Source organism: Strigops habroptila, chromosome 6 (assembly GCF_004027225.2).
Source record: "Strigops habroptila isolate Jane chromosome 6, bStrHab1.2.pri, whole genome shotgun sequence".
Taxonomy (NCBI): Eukaryota; Metazoa; Chordata; class Aves; order Psittaciformes; family Psittacidae; genus Strigops; species Strigops habroptila.
Window position 1 is genome coordinate 15,140,764 of NC_044282.2, and position 18,578 is coordinate 15,159,341.

At 36.7% G+C, this 18,578-nt stretch overlaps 1 protein-coding gene across 5 annotated transcripts in view; it reads left to right on the forward strand.

The window, feature by feature from the left end:
- Positions 1 to 18,578, forward strand: part of AK9 (adenylate kinase 9) — a 71,940-nt gene that overhangs the window by 51,060 nt on the left and 2,302 nt on the right. For 3 of the 5 annotated variants that reach the window (XM_030490193.1, XM_030490194.1, XM_030490195.1), the window contains 12 exons: positions 1,132 to 1,194; positions 2,597 to 2,800; positions 4,961 to 5,179; positions 7,923 to 8,136; positions 9,103 to 9,304; positions 10,445 to 10,591; positions 12,191 to 12,411; positions 13,560 to 13,756; positions 14,293 to 14,462; positions 16,628 to 16,726; positions 16,807 to 16,909; positions 17,480 to 17,594. In XM_030490193.1, the coding sequence (XP_030346053.1) occupies positions 1,132 to 1,194; positions 2,597 to 2,800; positions 4,961 to 5,179; positions 7,923 to 8,136; positions 9,103 to 9,304; positions 10,445 to 10,591; positions 12,191 to 12,411; positions 13,560 to 13,756; positions 14,293 to 14,462; positions 16,628 to 16,726; positions 16,807 to 16,909; positions 17,480 to 17,594 (1,954 nt within the window). Of the gene's footprint in view, positions 1 to 1,131; positions 1,195 to 2,596; positions 2,801 to 4,960; positions 5,180 to 7,922; positions 8,137 to 9,102; positions 9,305 to 10,444; positions 10,593 to 12,190; positions 12,412 to 13,559; positions 13,757 to 14,292; positions 14,463 to 16,627; positions 16,727 to 16,806; positions 16,910 to 17,479; positions 17,595 to 18,578 lie in introns of those variants that run through there. The other 2 variants (XM_030490196.1, XR_003991949.1) reach the window with 2 other exon arrangements.

Genomic DNA, 18,578 nt, shown 5'->3' on the forward strand with positions numbered 1-18,578 from the left:
GAAAACAGTGATACAAATTGATAAAGGCATTAAGAAGAAAGGAAAGATCAGAAACAGTATTTCTGAAGTAACAGCAATTTGATATTTTTGCTCGTGTGTATTGCAATATACATTTTTTAGTTACAGATTCTTTTTCCATAGCATACAGTTGGTGAGCAAGTCAGATGGTGCTCTGAGAATGCAGCATGGCTGAGTGTACTGTTGACCCTTCTTTTATTAGAAGGGTTAAAGCTGGAGAACATACAGAAAAGTCTGAGAAAAACAGACAGACCAGTTGAATGCTGCTGTAGAGTTTCCTTCTCCACTGAAGGAAGCTGGCAACAAGACACCGAAAGCAATGAGTATACCTGCAGTGCTGTGCCATCAGAACACCAGAGTTTAGTCACAAGAGCAGAGAAAACTAGTCTGTGCAGAGTTTCTTTCTGCTCTGCTTAGAATGCTTTGGTATCCAGGCCACTTTGCTTGGAGTTAACACAGATTTCTAAAATTGCACTATTGCCTGCTTGTTGACATACTCAGTTCCTCTGACCTCAGTTCAGGTGACAGCATTACAGTGTGCAAGAATAGCAATTACAGGTTTAATCCCCATCAACCCCACTGGCCTGAAGTAGAATGCTTCAGAGTATATTATTTCTGAGTTAGGATTTAGCCATCGGGTATTTCACATATATCTACTGAATATGTATGGGGAAATGTATTTCAAATGCTTACAACTTGGTCAAAATTAGGCAGTTCTAAGCAGGCATAGGGAACAGCACACATTTAATACTATGCTCATTCACCCCCTTCCCAAATAGTAGAAAACACCTGTAAGTTTAGAAACACTGTAGTTTACCAGTAAGAGTGCTATATTTTCAGTGTGATCAGAATCACAGCCTTCCCTCCCCCCCCAATCTCAGTCTCAGAGGTTGCCAAATTAGTTTTACTAAAATTTACTTACATGTTCACCTAGTAGAGAGATGTATCTGGTCTGCAAAATTTCAAGCTGCAGTATTTTTTAACATCGGAAACAACTGGAAACAGAGCTTTAAGGTAGAAAGAACGTTAATTCTAAGTCACATTACCAGTTCTCAGAAAAGAACTTTCATTAGGAAAGATCATTGTCTTCTTACATCTTTTTTTCACTAACAGGATAAGAAGATTGCTAGAAGAAGGGAAGAACTTCTAGCAGAACAAAAACAAAAGAAAGAGGAGGTAAGAAAAGCTATTAAGAAAGATTTTAAATAGAAGTGTTTGCATTTGTATCTTAGAAAATTCTAGAGATTTTAGTTAAAGAGTTTTCAGGGCAACGTAGAATAGTAAAAATGTGACAGACTGTCAGAAACTTCTACTTTTAAAAATCATTTGTCATGATGTTTAGATTGTTTCAGAAACTATTAATTCATGAACACGAAAAACTATTTTAAAAGAATTTTCAATATGCTCCAATTCAGCAAAATACTTACCAATGTGTTTAATGTATCTACTTGTAAGTGTAAGAGTAGCTGTGCTGGTTTTGGCTGGGATATAGTTAATATTCTTCAGAGTAGCCAGTATGGGCTATGTTCTGGTATTATTCTGCAGTGTGATAACACAGGGATGTTTTAGTTACTGCTGAGTAGTGCTTACACAGAGCCAAGGCCTTTTCTGCTCCTCACACTACCCTACCAGTGAGCAGGCTGGGGTGCACAAGGAGCTGGAAGGGGACACAGCCGGGACAGCTGACCTGAACTGACCAAAAGGATATTCCATACCATACGGTGTCATATGTATAAAGTGTATAAAGCTCAGTGTATGAAGCTGGGGAAAGAAGAAGGAAGGGGGGTACGTTCAGAGTGATGGCATTTGTCTTCTCAAGTAACTGTTTCACATGACGGAGCCCTGCTGTCCTGCAGATGGCTGAGCACCTGCCTGCCCATGGGAAGGAGTAAATGAATTCCTTGTTGCTTCATGCTTTGCTTCTCATGTGGCTTTTGCTTTACCTATTAACATGTCATTATCTCAGCCCAAAAGTTTTCTCACTTTTATTTTTCTGATTGTCTCCCTCATCCAACCAGGGGGCAAGTGAGTGAATGGCTGTGTGGGGCTTAGTTGCCAACTGGGGTTAAACCAGGGTTAAATGACAGTAGTCCCACTAATTGCAATTAGGCATGTGTTTTAAGTACTCTGTCAAATCCATGCTTAATCCAGAATAAGACTGTACCAGGATTTCTGCCCAAACTCAATTACATAGTATATTTATAAATGCATTAATGTACTACTTGACTGCTCATGGAATTCTGTCAACTACGCTTTCAGCTAACATGCTTGTTTCTGCCAAAGCTCTGACAAACTACAATAGCATATATGAAAAAAATACTCCTTTTCTCAAAACTGCAGTATACCACTTCAGTTTTTTAAGCACATTTTGAACTGGTACAATGCTTCACTGTATGCACAATGCAATACGTCTGTATTTTCATCTAGAATTTACTAGATTTTTGCTTATGATAAAAATACCCCAAAATGAGGTTTTGTTGAATTAGTGATTTTTCTAAATAAAAAGAGACAATACCATATGTTTATTCAAAACATCTGTATCATAAATATAAAACAACAAAATATTTTACTTTTTTAGGCTTTAGCAAATAAGGAGCATTACGAAGCCACAGAGGAAACTGAAGATATTGAAGCTATACTTGAAGGAGAGTTTATAGAAGAAGAAGAAGAAGAAGAAGAAGAAGAGGCTGAAGAAGAACTGGAGATTGATGCTGTTGACCGCATACAAAATGAAATTACAGAAAAGTTTTATTCAGACATGGATGGTTTACAAGGTGTACAGGTACCTATTCCACGGTTTATTTTGTTCAATTATATCATCACATGATAAAAGAAGAATATTCAGTTTTACTTGTCAATTTAAAAGTTACAGTGCTTAAACAATCATGCTGCTGTACTCATGATCTAAATATGTGAGCAAGATGAAGTTTGTAGTGAGAAGGTATATACTTTAAAAAGTACACAATTTATAAGACTAATATTGTTGGGAAAGAAACAAAGGGAACTTTTCAGCAGACCTACCCAGTTTTAAGGTCCTTATTTCCTTTGTGATAGGCCAGTTGATGCAGGCAACCACACTAGAGAGTTAAAATATGTGAACAGTACTTCAAAATAATTTTTAAGGCAAAATTCTTATTAGACAACTCTGATTTTTACACAGTTCTTAGTAATGTAATTTTCCTGAAATCAATGCAATTACCTATGGTGAGGTAACCTCATCTAACTTTAGATATCTGCAACGTTGATGCCCACATCTAAGGCAGTAAGTAGATATGTGCCACTTCTTTACTCTATATTAAGTATCTTGCTTCAGGAGGAAACTAATCATCACTTAGAAGAAACTCTATTCACTGACCAGAGAGAAAGTTTGCAGCAGTAGATAGCCAAGACATAGATGCAATATTTGCAAAGTGAATCCAAACTTTACCAATACCACAAGTATGACTTATTCAAGGTTCTCTTTAATAGTTAATGGATTAAATATCAGATGAATCAAGAATAGCTCCTAACACTCTTTGCACTACAAGGAAGCATAAGCTGTGTGGAAAAGATTAATGTTTTGTGCTCAGAGATTCACCTTTCCATTAATTTCGGAAGAAGACGAATTGAAAATACATTCAACTTTCAAAAGTGATCGTAAAATGGGAAAATTTTATTGAACTATTCAATGCATATGTATCCCTATGATAATCACAAAAATGATTTTAGGGGTTCTGAATGAATGCAAAATAGAATTTGAAGGAATTTAGGTTAGGGCCCATAAGAGGCAATAAGCAAGAAATCCCAGGAATAGCCTTTACGAGAACAATACAATGTTTCAAGTTAAAGCTAGTGGAATACCATAGTTCCTGGAGCACTCTTCCTCTGTGTTATTTGGAAGCATAAGATATGTTGCATTAGTAAACTGATGAAAAATATGATCGGAAAAGGAACAGGCAATTAAGAGAGTCAGCAAATTTTGTTTCTTTCAAAAAGTACATACATCTCAGCAACAAAAGAGGTGACTAGTGTTTTAGAGTTCATTATTACATCGAGTTCTGCTTATGACAGTAAGTGGAAATATCCAATACTGTGGATCTATACAGATACGTGTAAGTTGAGGAATTACACAGAAGTAGTATCATATACTAGAATTACATATTGGGAATTGGGACTAGATACTACTAGTATCCCCTACTTACAGTTTACTCAATATTTTTCTCATTATTTTTTAATTCCAAGAACATTTATGCCTTTATAAAAACTTTAAATAACTTTTAAGTATAGTAAGTAAGTATTTCTGATTCATTACTCAAGACTCTTCTTTGCTGTTCTCTGATTCTTTAATCGTTGGTCCTCTTTAACATTGTGGAATCTTGGTCTTTTATGGAAAATAAATGATGACATTAAAACACATTAGCACTTGTAACAGTATTAGGTTGCTAGAAAAAAACTCTGTAGAAAATGGACTTGGTTTATATTTTAGTTGAGTAAGCTGGGGAATAAATCACCAGAGAGCAGCAATATTTCTGGAGAGTAACTAAGTAAGCCATTCTAAATTGTTGGAAGTAGGGAAAGAACTATATATGATTTTTATTTATTTATTTTTTTAATAAAATATGCTTCTCAAGCTTTAGCTTTATCATAGGAGATTCCTTAAAGTTAACTGTCAGGCTGTCTCTTTTTTTGTTGGGGGTTTTTTGTTTGTTTTTTGGTGGGTTTTTTTTTTATTATTTTTATTTTTTTATTATTAATAGTGTGATACTTAATATAGGCTGGCTAATTTAAACTTCAGTGGGCAGGAAAACCAATTCCTATCTTGAATCAAATTTTGCTGATTTACAGTGACTGAGAACATGCTCAAGAAATCCCTGATAGTTCACAGAAAATCCTGCTGTTGGCCATTATTAAAATTCTGATTGTGCTTATGATTGTAATATTTCATTACTTTTTCATTAACCAGGAGGAACTTGAAAAATGGTTAATACCACTAATTGAGATCGATGGAGGACGGAAGCCTCGCATTGTACACTACCAAATATACAGCAAGCTGAATTCTCTAATGGAAAATCGTGGAAGCATTTTTGAGAAATGCTACCCAATAAGTTTGCCCCTTGCACAGAAGATGCTAGTTTTCTCATATAAATTTCCAAGTTCTTTTGGTCAGTGGGATCCAATCAAGGTAATGTTCTTATATAGCTGAAGAACACTTTCAAGAAATAGTATCTTTTAAAATATATTTCACATTAAAAAAATATTGTCATACAATAGCAGGTAATACCAGAAATATGTCATGAACACTACATTACTGAATCAACATTACACCACTTGATATACACAAAATACAGCAAGTATTGATAATAAAAGTTGTTAGTCTTTTCAGAGTTGCAGCTAACTTAAGGTTGAGAGGCACTTAGTAAAATCAGTTAGATTAGCATTGGTAACAATTAAAGGTGGCACTGAACCCGAAAGAAATGCCTAACTCTTAATGATACACAAAACCCTGGAGAACAGAGAATGTCTTAAAGCCTTTCAGAAGCAGTGAAAACAAACTGAAAGGATTTGGGATTTGAATTTGTAAGAAGTCATACAGGTGGCCACTAACCCTAGCACTGGCAAAAAAGTAAGCCAACAGATGTTAAATATATATAATCCATCAGAAATAATTATTTGTTGTCAAAATTTACAAATCTGAAGAGCAACAAATCTAATTCCATAGTATTTTACTGAGATCTGGAAAGTCAAGGTCAGAAAGTACTCATGTCTGTCCCCAAAAGTGGGCTGATACAGTTTTGTAAGTAGCAAGTGAAATGTTAGTAAGTATGGTTTTGGTTTTAATGCTAGAAATAAAAACAGGTTGGATTGTGAGTAAATGAGAAATAAAAAGGAGGATTGATTTAAAAAACCCCAGTGAACGAGATACAGAAAACAGGAAGTTCCTGAAAGAAACATACTTTCGCCTTCATTTTACTATGCTACTTAATCAAGTAACTTTTATTCCCTTTTGTATAGTCATTGTGTTGGGTCTTCACCTGTTCCAGATCACATTTATTTTTCTTTAACCTTGGCAATCAGAACTGTATACAGATCAACTCTTATTACAGATTTATACAATCAAAATTCCTAAAATATTTTAGGATCAGAATTGCCTTTTCCATGGCTGCATCAAATTGGCATCTAATAATCTAGGGACATACTGATAGAGGTAGATATCTCTTCTGTCATTTCCAATTACTGAGCCCCAGCTTATATGTTTAATTCTTATTTGTCCCTGCATGCTAGACTTTGCACTTTGTTCTCTTAGATTTCACTACATTTTTGTCATTCCATTTCTCCATATATTCATGCTGTATAGTGGTTTTTTATCAACCAGAAAGTACAATTCAGTTAGAAGAAAGAAGTCACTGAAATCTAGTAGATTGTGTGAGCTAATAGTGGAAATGTACATGCTAACAATAATGAAAGGGAAATAGGATCATTTTGAGAGAATTTTAAGATATAATAGAAATTATGAAATTGATTACAGACCAGAGTTTTTTTTGCATAAAGACAGACAGAGTACACGCCAATTACTTTTAGATTAAATTTAGGGTGGAGGAAAGGAGTTATGCAACTGATTAGATAAGCAGAGAATAAAAATTATGAGCTGCGGGATGAATAGGGCAGATACACAGTAGAACAGACTCCCAATGTCTTATAAATTGAGGACAAGCACCCTGAAATGAATTGATGCAGGAACAGTAACCTGGGAATCAGAGAAGATTCTGGTAAGGTAATGCCACACAGTAGAACAGTCCCATCTCTTACTGTAACAACCAAATCAACTTATCTATATATTTACTGACTCCTTCAAAGCATACTAGTAGATTTGTGAGGTATGATTTCCCTTTACAAGAAGCTTGAGTTGGCTCTTCTCCATTGTTTCCTATGTATGCCTGGGGTTTTTTTCCCTCTTAATGTGTTTCAATTTGCTCAATACAGGGTTAGATTTACTGGGCTGTTTGCCAGGATCTATCCTGGAGGCCTTTTCAAAAAACAGTCACTTTCTCCACTCTCCTTTTTTGTGGAAGGAAGGCCAACGTAAGCAATAGGTTACACATTAGTCAGTAACAATTTCGCTTCTGAGTCCCTTTAGAACTGTAGGGTGAATGACATCTGGTCTGAGTAACTTTTTCTGCAGGTGTCAGCAGTTTGTTCTAAAACATCTTTTATTGACACTTTCAGGCAGTTCCTCCAAGAAGGGCTGCAATGGGGACACGACTAAGTTGTTTCATAGTGAACAGTGGTGCAAGGAATGCATTTAGCATTTCTGCAATGACCATTAGTGCTCCTCTCACAGCTCAATAATCCAGCAACACTACAGACTTTCTAATTGGCTGTCTGATGCGTTTGAAAAGATTTCATCAGCAGTGTATGTATTTTACCAAAAGTTTTTTTGGCTGGCCTTGTTGTGGTTTTACACTTCACCATAAAGTAAGTATTGATATTCTTTTCTGGTTTCGTCATTTGTACATGACTTCTGCTGAATATTCTGCTGAATATTCTCAGTGTATCTTACACTGTCAAGCTCATAAGTAATTCATAGAGGAATAAAATTATTTTCTTTATTCTTTGAAAATTAAAAAAGTATTATGTTATATCCTCTGACTACACTCTCTTGATGGACAGAAAGTGTTATGGTACCACCTACTGGAAACAGTGAATATTCTTGATGTCTCCAACGTTCACTTTATCTTTTGGTGTAAGAATTGCATATGTATGGAAGTTCCTCAGACTCGGACAAAATATTATGCCCATATGTATGAATTTCAGAATGCTTTAATGGTTTGTTTCATACAGTTGATACTCCTCTACCCCCTTGTAAAGCCACTTCTGTAGGCCTTGTCAAACCTAATCAACTGCTTCCCATTTTGTATATTCTACAGCTAAGTGAAGGAGATGTAATGAAGCCACCACAAAGCTATGGAAACGAAGTCTTTCCTGTAATCCATCGACAATATATTTATTTCTTTTCAAGTAAAGAAAATAGAGAAACATTTATGAAAAATCCTATCAAATATATTTGTCAGCCAAAACCTAAACCACCTGTGCCAGTTAAGATTGCAATTGTGGGACCTCCAAAATCTGGAAAGACTACAGGTAGGACCCGTATTATCTATAGAGCAAAACCTTATCTAATAACTGTGTATCTGTCGTTACTGCTATTAAAAAATCATAAACCATTAATATTATTGGTCTTCCTGCTTTTCTTGCCCGGCATAGATTCTTTTAGTTACATTCTCTAGTGTCTTGACAATCAGATACTTATGCGTTGTCCATCTGAATTTTATCCCAGCTTCTTAAGAAGTTAGTGACCTGGACTAGCAGATAGGAAATGTGGGCTTACACTATTTGTACCTCCTGTATTATTTCTGTTATTTTCTAATTGTTTTTTATTTCTTTCTGTCAATATGATCTAATGTAAAATGAAGAAATATTCCTATTCTATATATTTTGGTCCTACAATATAGGACCAGAACCCAAACCCAAATCTCACATTCCCCAGTCTGTTTCCAAACGTCTAGATTTTCTTTCTCCCCTCTCCTTCTTTCTCCATGACTCTTTCAATCCACAGGTCTCTGCCTTTAACTGAGGATGTTGAAAATTCAGCTTTCACCATAGCTTAATGGTTAGAATAGGTTAGAATAGGTTAGAATATTAAAAAAAGAAGAGATGGATTCAAATTATTTCCGATTAAGGAGGAAATTTTAACCATATTTCCTGGAAAACTGATGTAACAGCTAAGCTGTTTTGTAAAAGGGGCATATTTTCTAAAATATTTTGTAATAATACTGACTATTGCTGCTGAAGTTGTTAAATTGCAGTTCAATTGCAATTGCAATTGAAGTGCTGAATTGAATGCTGTTAGTGCATTGGACATGCTCTGCACATGTCTATGCAAAGGTTTGGGCCCTTGAGGGTACCCACTCACCAAGATTCTGCATTGGAAATGACCCAGGGAATGAGCTGAGCAGTTAACTCCTAAGACTAAGGACATACTTGAACGAACTAAGTTGTGATGTTGCTTACATAAAAGTTGTGCATTGAAATCAAAATATTTTGCAGTTGCCAAGAAATTTGCAAGTGTATATGGGTTACTGCGTCTGAGTATAGGAGATGCCATGCGGCTTGTGTTAAACAATCAGCCTGAGAGTCAGCTGGCACTTATGTTAAACCGGCACCTTCACAAAGGACTGACTGTACCTGATGCACTAGCTATCCAGGCTCTAGATGTGGCTTTGATGAACCACGTGTGTAATACTGCTGGGTAAGAGTCTTGCTTGGGTTTGGGGTTTTTTTTCAAGACATGCCTGTCCCTTCACAGGCAGTGATTCCCATGTCATCACTAAAACAATTTCACTGAGACACATCAGTGGTTTATGTGTTAACAAAATAATCCATACAAAATTAGCTTCTTCGCATTACTCTGGGAAACCAGACTGATGCATAATTTTCTGCAGTTTTCAAGTAAGTATATTCCAGTAAATCCAAATAATATGCTGTATGGAAGCTACCTTTCTTCAGGCAATAAGCCACTATTTTCTATTATCCTTTGAGAACTACCATTTTCTCTCTCTTAAACCAACTCCAGCACCAACTCAGGCATCTGATTCTCTCTGGTCATGCAGACTGGTTCAGTACTCAGTGTTTTTTCTGGTTTTGTTACAACTGAAGTTATTACAGAGGAACTGAAACCAGCAAGTCTTTACACCTCATTCCTATGTGATCCTGATTTCCTAGGCTCTTTCTCCATCACTAAAACACCTTCCATACTGGGCAGACTTAAAAAGCTTCATGACATTCAACTCCTCTATCCAAAAAGGAGAATTGTTTATAGGGAAAGGCAATTCTGGAATAATCTCTGAAAAGTGTTTCAGCTTGAGAGCAGAATTCTTTCAACACTTCTTTCATGTTAAATACTGGAATATTGCTTCAATATATTTTGCCCCAGTATTGCCTAATAAGTGAAAAGCATCTCTTCTTCAATATGATTAAAAAGACTCTTCAAGGACTGTATATAATTTTACCTCTACTTTAAAAACTATTCCTCTCAATCCATATGGAGATTTTCACACTTAAAATTATGCTTCTGAAAGACTGATAGGTCAGAATTTTAAAGCCTGCCATTTTCACAAGTCAGAGCCATCCACCTACATTCCTATACCTTTTGCCTTTTGTGTATTTTCTTTACTATTTCTTATTCTAGCTACTTGATTTTTGTTGGTTTTTTTTTTATTGTAAATTCTAAAGAGTGAAGACTTGTCTATCAAGTCAGGGAAGCAATAACTTCATGGCATGGCTGTAGACTTTTGTCTCAATTTAGAATGTACTAGGAAATACAGTCTTACGGGTTAATTAGATATTGACTTCTTAGGAAATCTGTCTTTCTGTTTCTGTTTGTATGCAGAGTTGTAATAGATGGATACCCTGTAACAACAAACCAAGTAAAACTGTTGGAATCAGCTAGGATAATTCCAATGAAGATCTTTGAATTAGAAATGGATACAAAGGAAGTGTTCAGAAGAGCACTGTCGGATAAGGAAAGCATGAATAGGTAGTGATGCTCCATGATATCAATATTTTTACCCACACAATATTGTAATTTCTCTGTTTATGTGCCTCAAGTGCTATACCCAGAAAGGCTGTATCTAAGCTGGTGCATAACCCAGCTGTCTCCAAACTCCACATATGAGAAGACATGGGCACCAGTCTCTCTGCATTTTAACACTTTGATTTCCGTAGATCAGAAACAAAGGCATAAGGAATTTGTGGCATGCTCTGGCCAGATCCCCTGCTGGCATGACTGAGGTCACAGATGTGCAATGCTGTGCACCCGCTGCTTAGTTAAACTGGTTTTAACGAAATCGTACATCAGAAATGTTACTAGTTCACTCTGCTGCTGAAGTTTATTATTCATCAATTCAACTATTACCATCATAAGGGAAATTGATACTTCATCTAATAAGCTCTCTTTTCAGTCAATTTGAGTTCTTTTTAAAAGATGGAAATAATGTATATTTTAATAATGTATACAATTCGTGAGTTACTCATCCAAACCTTTCAGTTCAACTCAGTCCCTTCTTTGTTTTTCTAAGGAGATAAAAACATTCTGTTTAAAAGAGCTATTGGTTGTTTTTGAAGAAGAGTAGTAAGTAGTTTATAAATGGTCAGAGAATTAAAAAGAACAGAACATTCACCTTAAAATTAAATTGTGTGAGAACCTGGTTCTCATTAGAGGAAGTGTTTCTAAGAAGTTCCAGATAGCTTAAAGCATTATTGCATGTCTCCTTCATTTTGCCTCTTTGTTTTTATCAAGTAATCAGTACAATGCTTAACTGTTTACTGAAAGCCTAAAGACTATTTCCATTGCAAAAAATTAAATTAATGCTGTCTTTTTGAAAGTACTTACTTCAAACTTTTCATTTTAAATACCAGACTAATTACATTTTATTGACTTAAATACAAATCAAATGTGCAATATCAGACATTTCTCGAAGGTACAAATTACAGAGAAATTAATCCTATTAAAACAGAAGTGGGTTTTGGGGTTTTTTTTGCATCATTTAAATTAAGAACCAGAACAGCAAATGCTTCTATGTCCTAGTCAAAATCTCTCTCCTGGTCTCGCATAATATTTTTAGAGCTCAGATGGATTATTTTAATTTATGTATATGTAAATATGACAGACAATTTTCAAAATATATCCAAGGACTGTGGCTAATTCTTTATTTCAAACAATGGCACAATTCAAAACCAAGCCTGGTTTTCATTAACAATTGACTTCCATTTAAAAAGTCTCACAGCATTTTGTCTAGGATACCATTTAATGGTGCATTAGTAATGTGTGTCAGTTAATACGTGCTGATACAGTCAAAATCCTTCATGGAATTATTGATTTGTATCTGGACTTAAGTAGCAAAAGTTTTGTTCTTTGTTTCTGAACATAACTGTCTGATCAGAAGTATGCTGCTTTTCATACGTAAATGGGAACATTCTCAATGAGAAATTTGTATTTCTCAAATATGTTCTACAGTGTCAAGTAAGCAGAATTTTGTAAAAAGGCCTTAAAGTGAACTCTAGAAGTTGCACATGAAATTCTATGAAATTATCTAATCTTCATACTTACATCAGTGTTATTTTTCATTGTCTTCAGGCCTCCCTACCCTGAACATGACAGCTCACAGATTCTAGCTATTAAAAAATCCTGCTATGAACAGCACATTAATGCAATCAGGACTTACTATAAGAAGGAGCATCAGAACTGGTGTGTGATTGATGCTTTTCGGAGCAAGTGGTGGGTCTGGAACAAACTACTGCAGGAAGTTCAAGTGGTTATTAAAGAAATCCAGATATACCTGGAAAGAGTAAGAGAAGGTAAAAGAAAAAACAATATTTCTCAAAATAATATTTGTTTCTTTAAGAAGCTGCAATGTAATGAGTGCATTTCAACTTCAGCTTGCTTTGGATGAAGCTAGTTCTTGAGCACATACATAGTCTCAGATTCCTCGATCTCCTCTGCAGAGATCTTGAAGAGATCTCTTGAAAAAGAGTAAAGACAAAACCAACTACAGGACAGTCTGAGGTCACTCTCCAAAGAACGGGATAACAGAATACAGCTGAAAGATGTCAGAGGTCTCATGGTCCACTGCAGATTCTTCAACATTCAGTAATAAATCACAAAGGATACCTCAAAGTATAGGGGGACTATAACTTGCAGCTTCACATAAGTGTCAGTGGAGGAAGATGGAAGAAGGGGGAAAATGTGAATTATAAGTTTGGAATTAAGGTTAAATATTCCATCCAAGTTAAATTCGGTGCTGTGGAAAACCACTTTGGTCTAAAATGACACGGTTCCCACTTGAATTTTTGTGTGTCAGCAATGGTCAGGATTAAACATACCTGTATGTTTAACCCTGTTTGCCTCTGAAGGGCAAACTTCCTTATCTTATATTTACTTTCTAGTTTTAACTTTTACAGCTCTGTGGCTGCAACCTTCTTAAAAGTTGTAAGCAAAAGAAAAAAAGAAAAATTCACATCAAGCTTGAAAAGCATAATTTTAAAACAGTTCGGGTTTTGTATGACATTTTATTCAAGATTTTGAATATACACCATCCAGATAGACTGTAGCATTTGCAAGACATGGATGAGTGAAGGGGAGGCTTTTATCACACCTTGTACACTTTTTCACCAATATAAAGGAATAAAACAGCTGAAATGTTCCTTACCAACACAAACGAGTAAATCAATCAAGAATAAATAAAACTGTCCCAGGGAAAACAGAATAAGTTAAGCACACAGAGTATCCCACATCATTAATAAGTGCTAGAAAAATGTTATTAATTGGTAAAATGGGTTGCAAATTCATTTTAATATCAATCTATAAAAATCATTATTTTAATTCTCATTATTTCACATCATTTTCACATGATGAATTGCAATCTCTTCTAAACTGTAAGACTTCTGAATAAAAATGCTTGATGTTTCTATGTCTTTCATTAGTAAAACATTGGTTTTATTACCAGGCAAAGCAGCCAGCATTGCTGAATTATGTATCACTCCTGAAGAGCTGCAGCATCGGCTGGGGGAGTTTGGACAGTACTGTCCCGTCAGCCTTGCAGAAAAGGGAGAACTGGTCGACTGCTCTGTAACATCATCATTGCAGTTTGCTGCAGAATTTCGAGGACGTTATTACAAAATGGCTTCACAGGAAGAACTGGACGTAAGTGTCAAAAAGCAGGTCACGAGGGGATTATGGGAAAATGGAACATTGTCACCTAGATTCTTTGATTCCATACAGAAACAAACAATATGTAATCTGATTTAGACTAGTGTTCTTAGTATTCAAGCTCTTGTTCTGAGTACTGCTGCTATCAAATGTCTAGGCAGACAAAATGCAGCAGAGAGTCCGTTCAAACCAAAGCTCCTCTTAAAATTATCATAGACTAAACATTCATTTTAAAGCAATCATTTCCACCTTTCTCCATCTGTTTTGGGGAGACTGGGGGTAGAGAGTGGCTAATGATAGCAATGGATAGTGATGGATGGTGGGCAGATAGTAGTGACTTCAACGGAGGGTGGGTTGGAAAAGAAATTACTAACCTGAAAGCAGCAGCAGCAGCACTACCAGCACACTAAGAGAGGTGCTGTACAAGAAACAAGTATCTAAATCGTGTGAGCCAGTCCTCTGGAGTTTTGACTTAACAGTCTTAACAGTGCTTCTTTCATTATAAAACCATTTAATTTCTTTTTCTACAGAAATTCTTGAGCAGACCAGAGGTTTATGTGTCACCACTGGCACCTCACCCTCTCCCACCCTCAGATATGCTACCAAAGAAACTGACTGCAGCAGAAGTGAAGGCCTCATTCCCTGTAAGTGCTCAAATGCACGGATGCTGTCCAGTCACTTACCTGGATGGAAAACAGAGGTACATAACTGCAGTTTTCATAATCTGAATTACAGGCTATGTGTCCTACATTAACACATTAATGAGGAAATACTTTCAATAATAGTGTTCAGGGTTTGGACAGGAAAAGCAATTACGATTCTCTATATTGTGCTTGTGGCTTTGGAAATCAATGTAGAATCACTTTTTGAAACTCATATGGCCAGAGGTTCTACAACAATCTGTGTTACTGTTTTTTGTGATGAAGACTGCTTGGATATAATTTGAGTTTTCTCTATCATAAGCCCTCAAAAGTTCAAACAAACCTCAGAAAACCTCTGCAGATGCAAAACTTTCTATTATGATTTTTATAAAAGATTGAAAAAGTTCCACCACTGATTTCCTCAGTGTGCAGGAATTTCTCATCAAGGTAGAAGTGTAATAGTCAATTCTATACTGTCCCTTCTTAATCTCCTGAACAAGTGTGCTTGGCATCTTTACTAGAAGAGCTCTAAAGAAACACTATAAAAGTCCCTTAATAAGCAGATTTTGAGCCAGAGACTCTCAGATTTTGAGCCTTGTGTCAGTCCTGTGGTGGAAACTCGGATGATCCAATTGCTACTTTTTTGTAGTTCCTATATTTGCTAAATTACCAAAGGCTCCCAGTAGCTCTTGAATTTACATCGCACAAATCCTGGCAGTCAGGTGAAGTTCCTGATGACTGGAAGAAGGGTAATATAACCCCCATTTTCAAGAAGGGGAAGGTGGAAGACCCAGGGAACTACAGACCAGTCAGTCTCACCTCTGTGCCTGGCAAAATCTTGGAGCAGTTTCTCCTGGAAAACACGCTAAGGCACATGAAAAACAGCGAGGTGGCTGGTGACAGCCAACATGGCTTCACTAAGCGGAAATCCTGCCTGACCAATTTGGTGGCCTTCTATGATGGAGCCACGGAACTGAAGGACAGGGGCAGAGCAGTTGACGTCATCTACCTGGACTTGTGCAAAGCGTTCGACACTGTCCCGCACGACATCCTTGTCTCTAAATTGGAGAGACATCAATTTGATAGATGGACCACTCGGTGGATAAAAAACTGGCTCGATGGCCGCACGCAAAGAGTTGTGGTGAATGGCTCGATGTCCAGTTGGAAACCTGCAACGAGTGGTGTCCCTCAGGGATTGGTGTTGGGACCGGTCCTGTTCAACATCTTTGTCGGCGACATGGACAGTGGGATTGAGTGCGCCCTCAGCAAGTTTGCCGACGACACCAAGCTGTGTGGTTCGGTTGATACGCTGGAGGGAAGGGATGCCATCCAGAGGGACCTTGACACGCTTGTGAGGTGGGCTGATGCCAGCCTTGTGAAGTTTAACCAAGCCAAGCGCAAGGTCCTACACCTGGGTCGGGGCAATCCCAGGCACTGCTACAGGTTGGGAAGAGAACAGATTCAGAGCAGCCCTGCAGAAAAGGACTTGGGGGTGTTGGTTGACGAGAAGCTTAACATGAGCCGGCAGTGTGCGCTTGCAGCCCAGAAAGCCAACCGTATCCTGGGCTGCATCAAAAGAAGCGTGACCAGCAGGTCGAAGGAGGTGATCCTGCCCCTCTACTCTGCTCTCCTGAGACCCCACTTGGAGTACTGCGTACAGTTCTGGTGTCCTCAACATAAAAAGGACATGGAGCTGTTGGAGCGAGTCCAGAGGAGGGCCACGAGGATGATAAGGGGGCTGGAGCACCTCCCGTATGAAGACAGGCTGAGAGAGTTGGGGCTGTTCAGCCTGGAGAAGAGAAGGCTGCGTGCAGACCTCATAGCAGCCTTCCAGTATCTGAAGGGGGTCTATAAGGATGCTGGGGAGGGACTCTCCCTTAGGGACTGTAGTGATAGGACAAGGGGTAATGGGTTCAAACTTAAACAGAGGAAGTTTAGATTAGATATAAGGAAGAAGTTCTTTACAGTGAGGGTGGGGAGGCACTGGAATGGGTTGCCCAGGGAGGTTGTGGATGCTCCATCCCTGGCGGTGTTCAAGGCCAGGTTGGACAGAGCCTTGGGCCACATGGTTTAGTGCGAGGTGTCCCTGCCCATGGCAGGGGGGTTGGAACTAGATGATCTTAAGGTCCTTTCCAACCCTTACTATTCTATGATTCTATGATTCTATGAAATGATGTTTTACATTTCTTGTGAATTAATACTTTTTCTTGCTCCGTCTCCTCAGATATGAAGCTTTGGTGCCTGGCAACATTGAGTACTCAGCAAAATATAAAGAGAAGATATATGTTTTTGAAAGTGAAGAAAAACTTCTGAAGTTTATGAGGTGAATATACTAACTGCATTTTAATCTTTAATCATGTCACTGTTTACACATCTGAAAAGTGCTTATTTTTATCTGTTTAGGTTACCAGAGAAGTACTGGAATCTGAAGCTTCCACGTAAACTCCCTCCAGTAAAGGAACCAATACTACTCACTGCACTTCCTTTGACTGGATACCTTGAACAGGCCAGTTTTTGCTTTCCTTTTTTTTAATTTTAAAAAATTTTAATTTTAAAAGAGGATTTTGCAATGTATAGTATATTCCACCCAGTTTATTTCATTTTTAATGCAATATGAGTCTTACGTTTATTATGGGATTATATTAAATTGAAAATTGTGTACTTGCAATTGAGAGGATTTTTTTAAAGCTTTATAATAATATATATTTTTAGCTTTAATGGAAAAAATGCGAGTAAGACCATCAGAGGGGAACAACAAACTGCAATATCATATAATGGATTTTCTGACTCTGTCATTTTTCATATATTGTAAGATTACATTTTGCTTTGATTTTTGAAACCAGGGTAGACACAAGTCTATCTGGAATCATTTAAGCATAGTGGGTTACATTTTGAGCCATGAGCATGAAACAAAAAATGATTTATAGTCACTTCCCTCCCTATCTTATACTATTTCTTATCTTCTACAATTCACAACTTAGATATCATCCTGTATTATTAGATTTGTATGACAACAGGATCAGGCTTTGACTTAAGATTTCTGTAATGGTCTTCTGTAACTGTTTTCTCTCTTTAGGGAGTAGCAACTTCTCTAATAAAAGCTCTTAATGAAGTAGGCTGCTTAAAGCCAAAGTTTCCATTCCTAAGTGTAAAAAAAACTGCTCTGCTGTTTGTCGCCTGCCATTTAAAAGGTAGAGTATAAATAATATGCTATTAAAAATAATGAATTATATAAATGCAGTAAATCATCTGATACAACATAGATAATCAATTTGTGTAGTTTTCTTATGTGCAACTTGAGAAAATACTATTATATACTGATTTAAGTACAAACTGCCAAGTTTCTTGAAGATGTGTACTTGAAGGAAGGAAGGAAAATAAGGTTAATAGGGTAAGTAGATAGGTAGGTGATCTCTCACAAATTATAAGACTTAATGACATTTTATCACCAACACTCCGGTGACCTTAAAAACATTTCTAACATGCATTGTTGGGAGTTTTTAAGCAGAAAGTAAAATGTTATAATCTGGATAGTACTACATTTTAAACTAGTCATAGACAACCTGAATTGTCTTTAAAATTGACTAAAACTACTGTAATAAAATGCAGCTGAAATACTGTCTGAGGAACAGTTCAGGTGCCTGAATGCTTACCTTTCTTCAGCTGTATCAGGTGGTCAAATAAAACTTATTAACAAGCTTTGCCTTGCAGATAACTTGAAGATAGCTTCCTGATCATACATATCTCCAACAACACATCAGCTAAATATGTAAATGGGAGGGCTAATTGTACTGAAAAACAGCCTAAGTGCACATAGAACACCTGTTGTTTTCAAAAAAGCCTTTCTTTTCCATGGAAACACTAAGTTAACACAGTATGAAAAAATAGATATTCTTGCAGATTTAATTAGATTTTTAAGTTTTTAGCACAAAGAAATGAAATGTTATTTATCAGTCTGCTTATTTGTGAAATTATCTGGGAATATCTTAACACTAATGTGATTCAAAGTATCATTATGTTATTTTTAACTTCTTTATTAGTTAATCAACAGCCCAATTGACCTTACTTTTCCATAACAAAGATAGGCAGTCAAAAACTAAAATCAAGTGGTTCATACTCAGCCCACAAAATAATAATAAAGTAACACACCTCATGGGTCTACCAGAGGTTAGGAC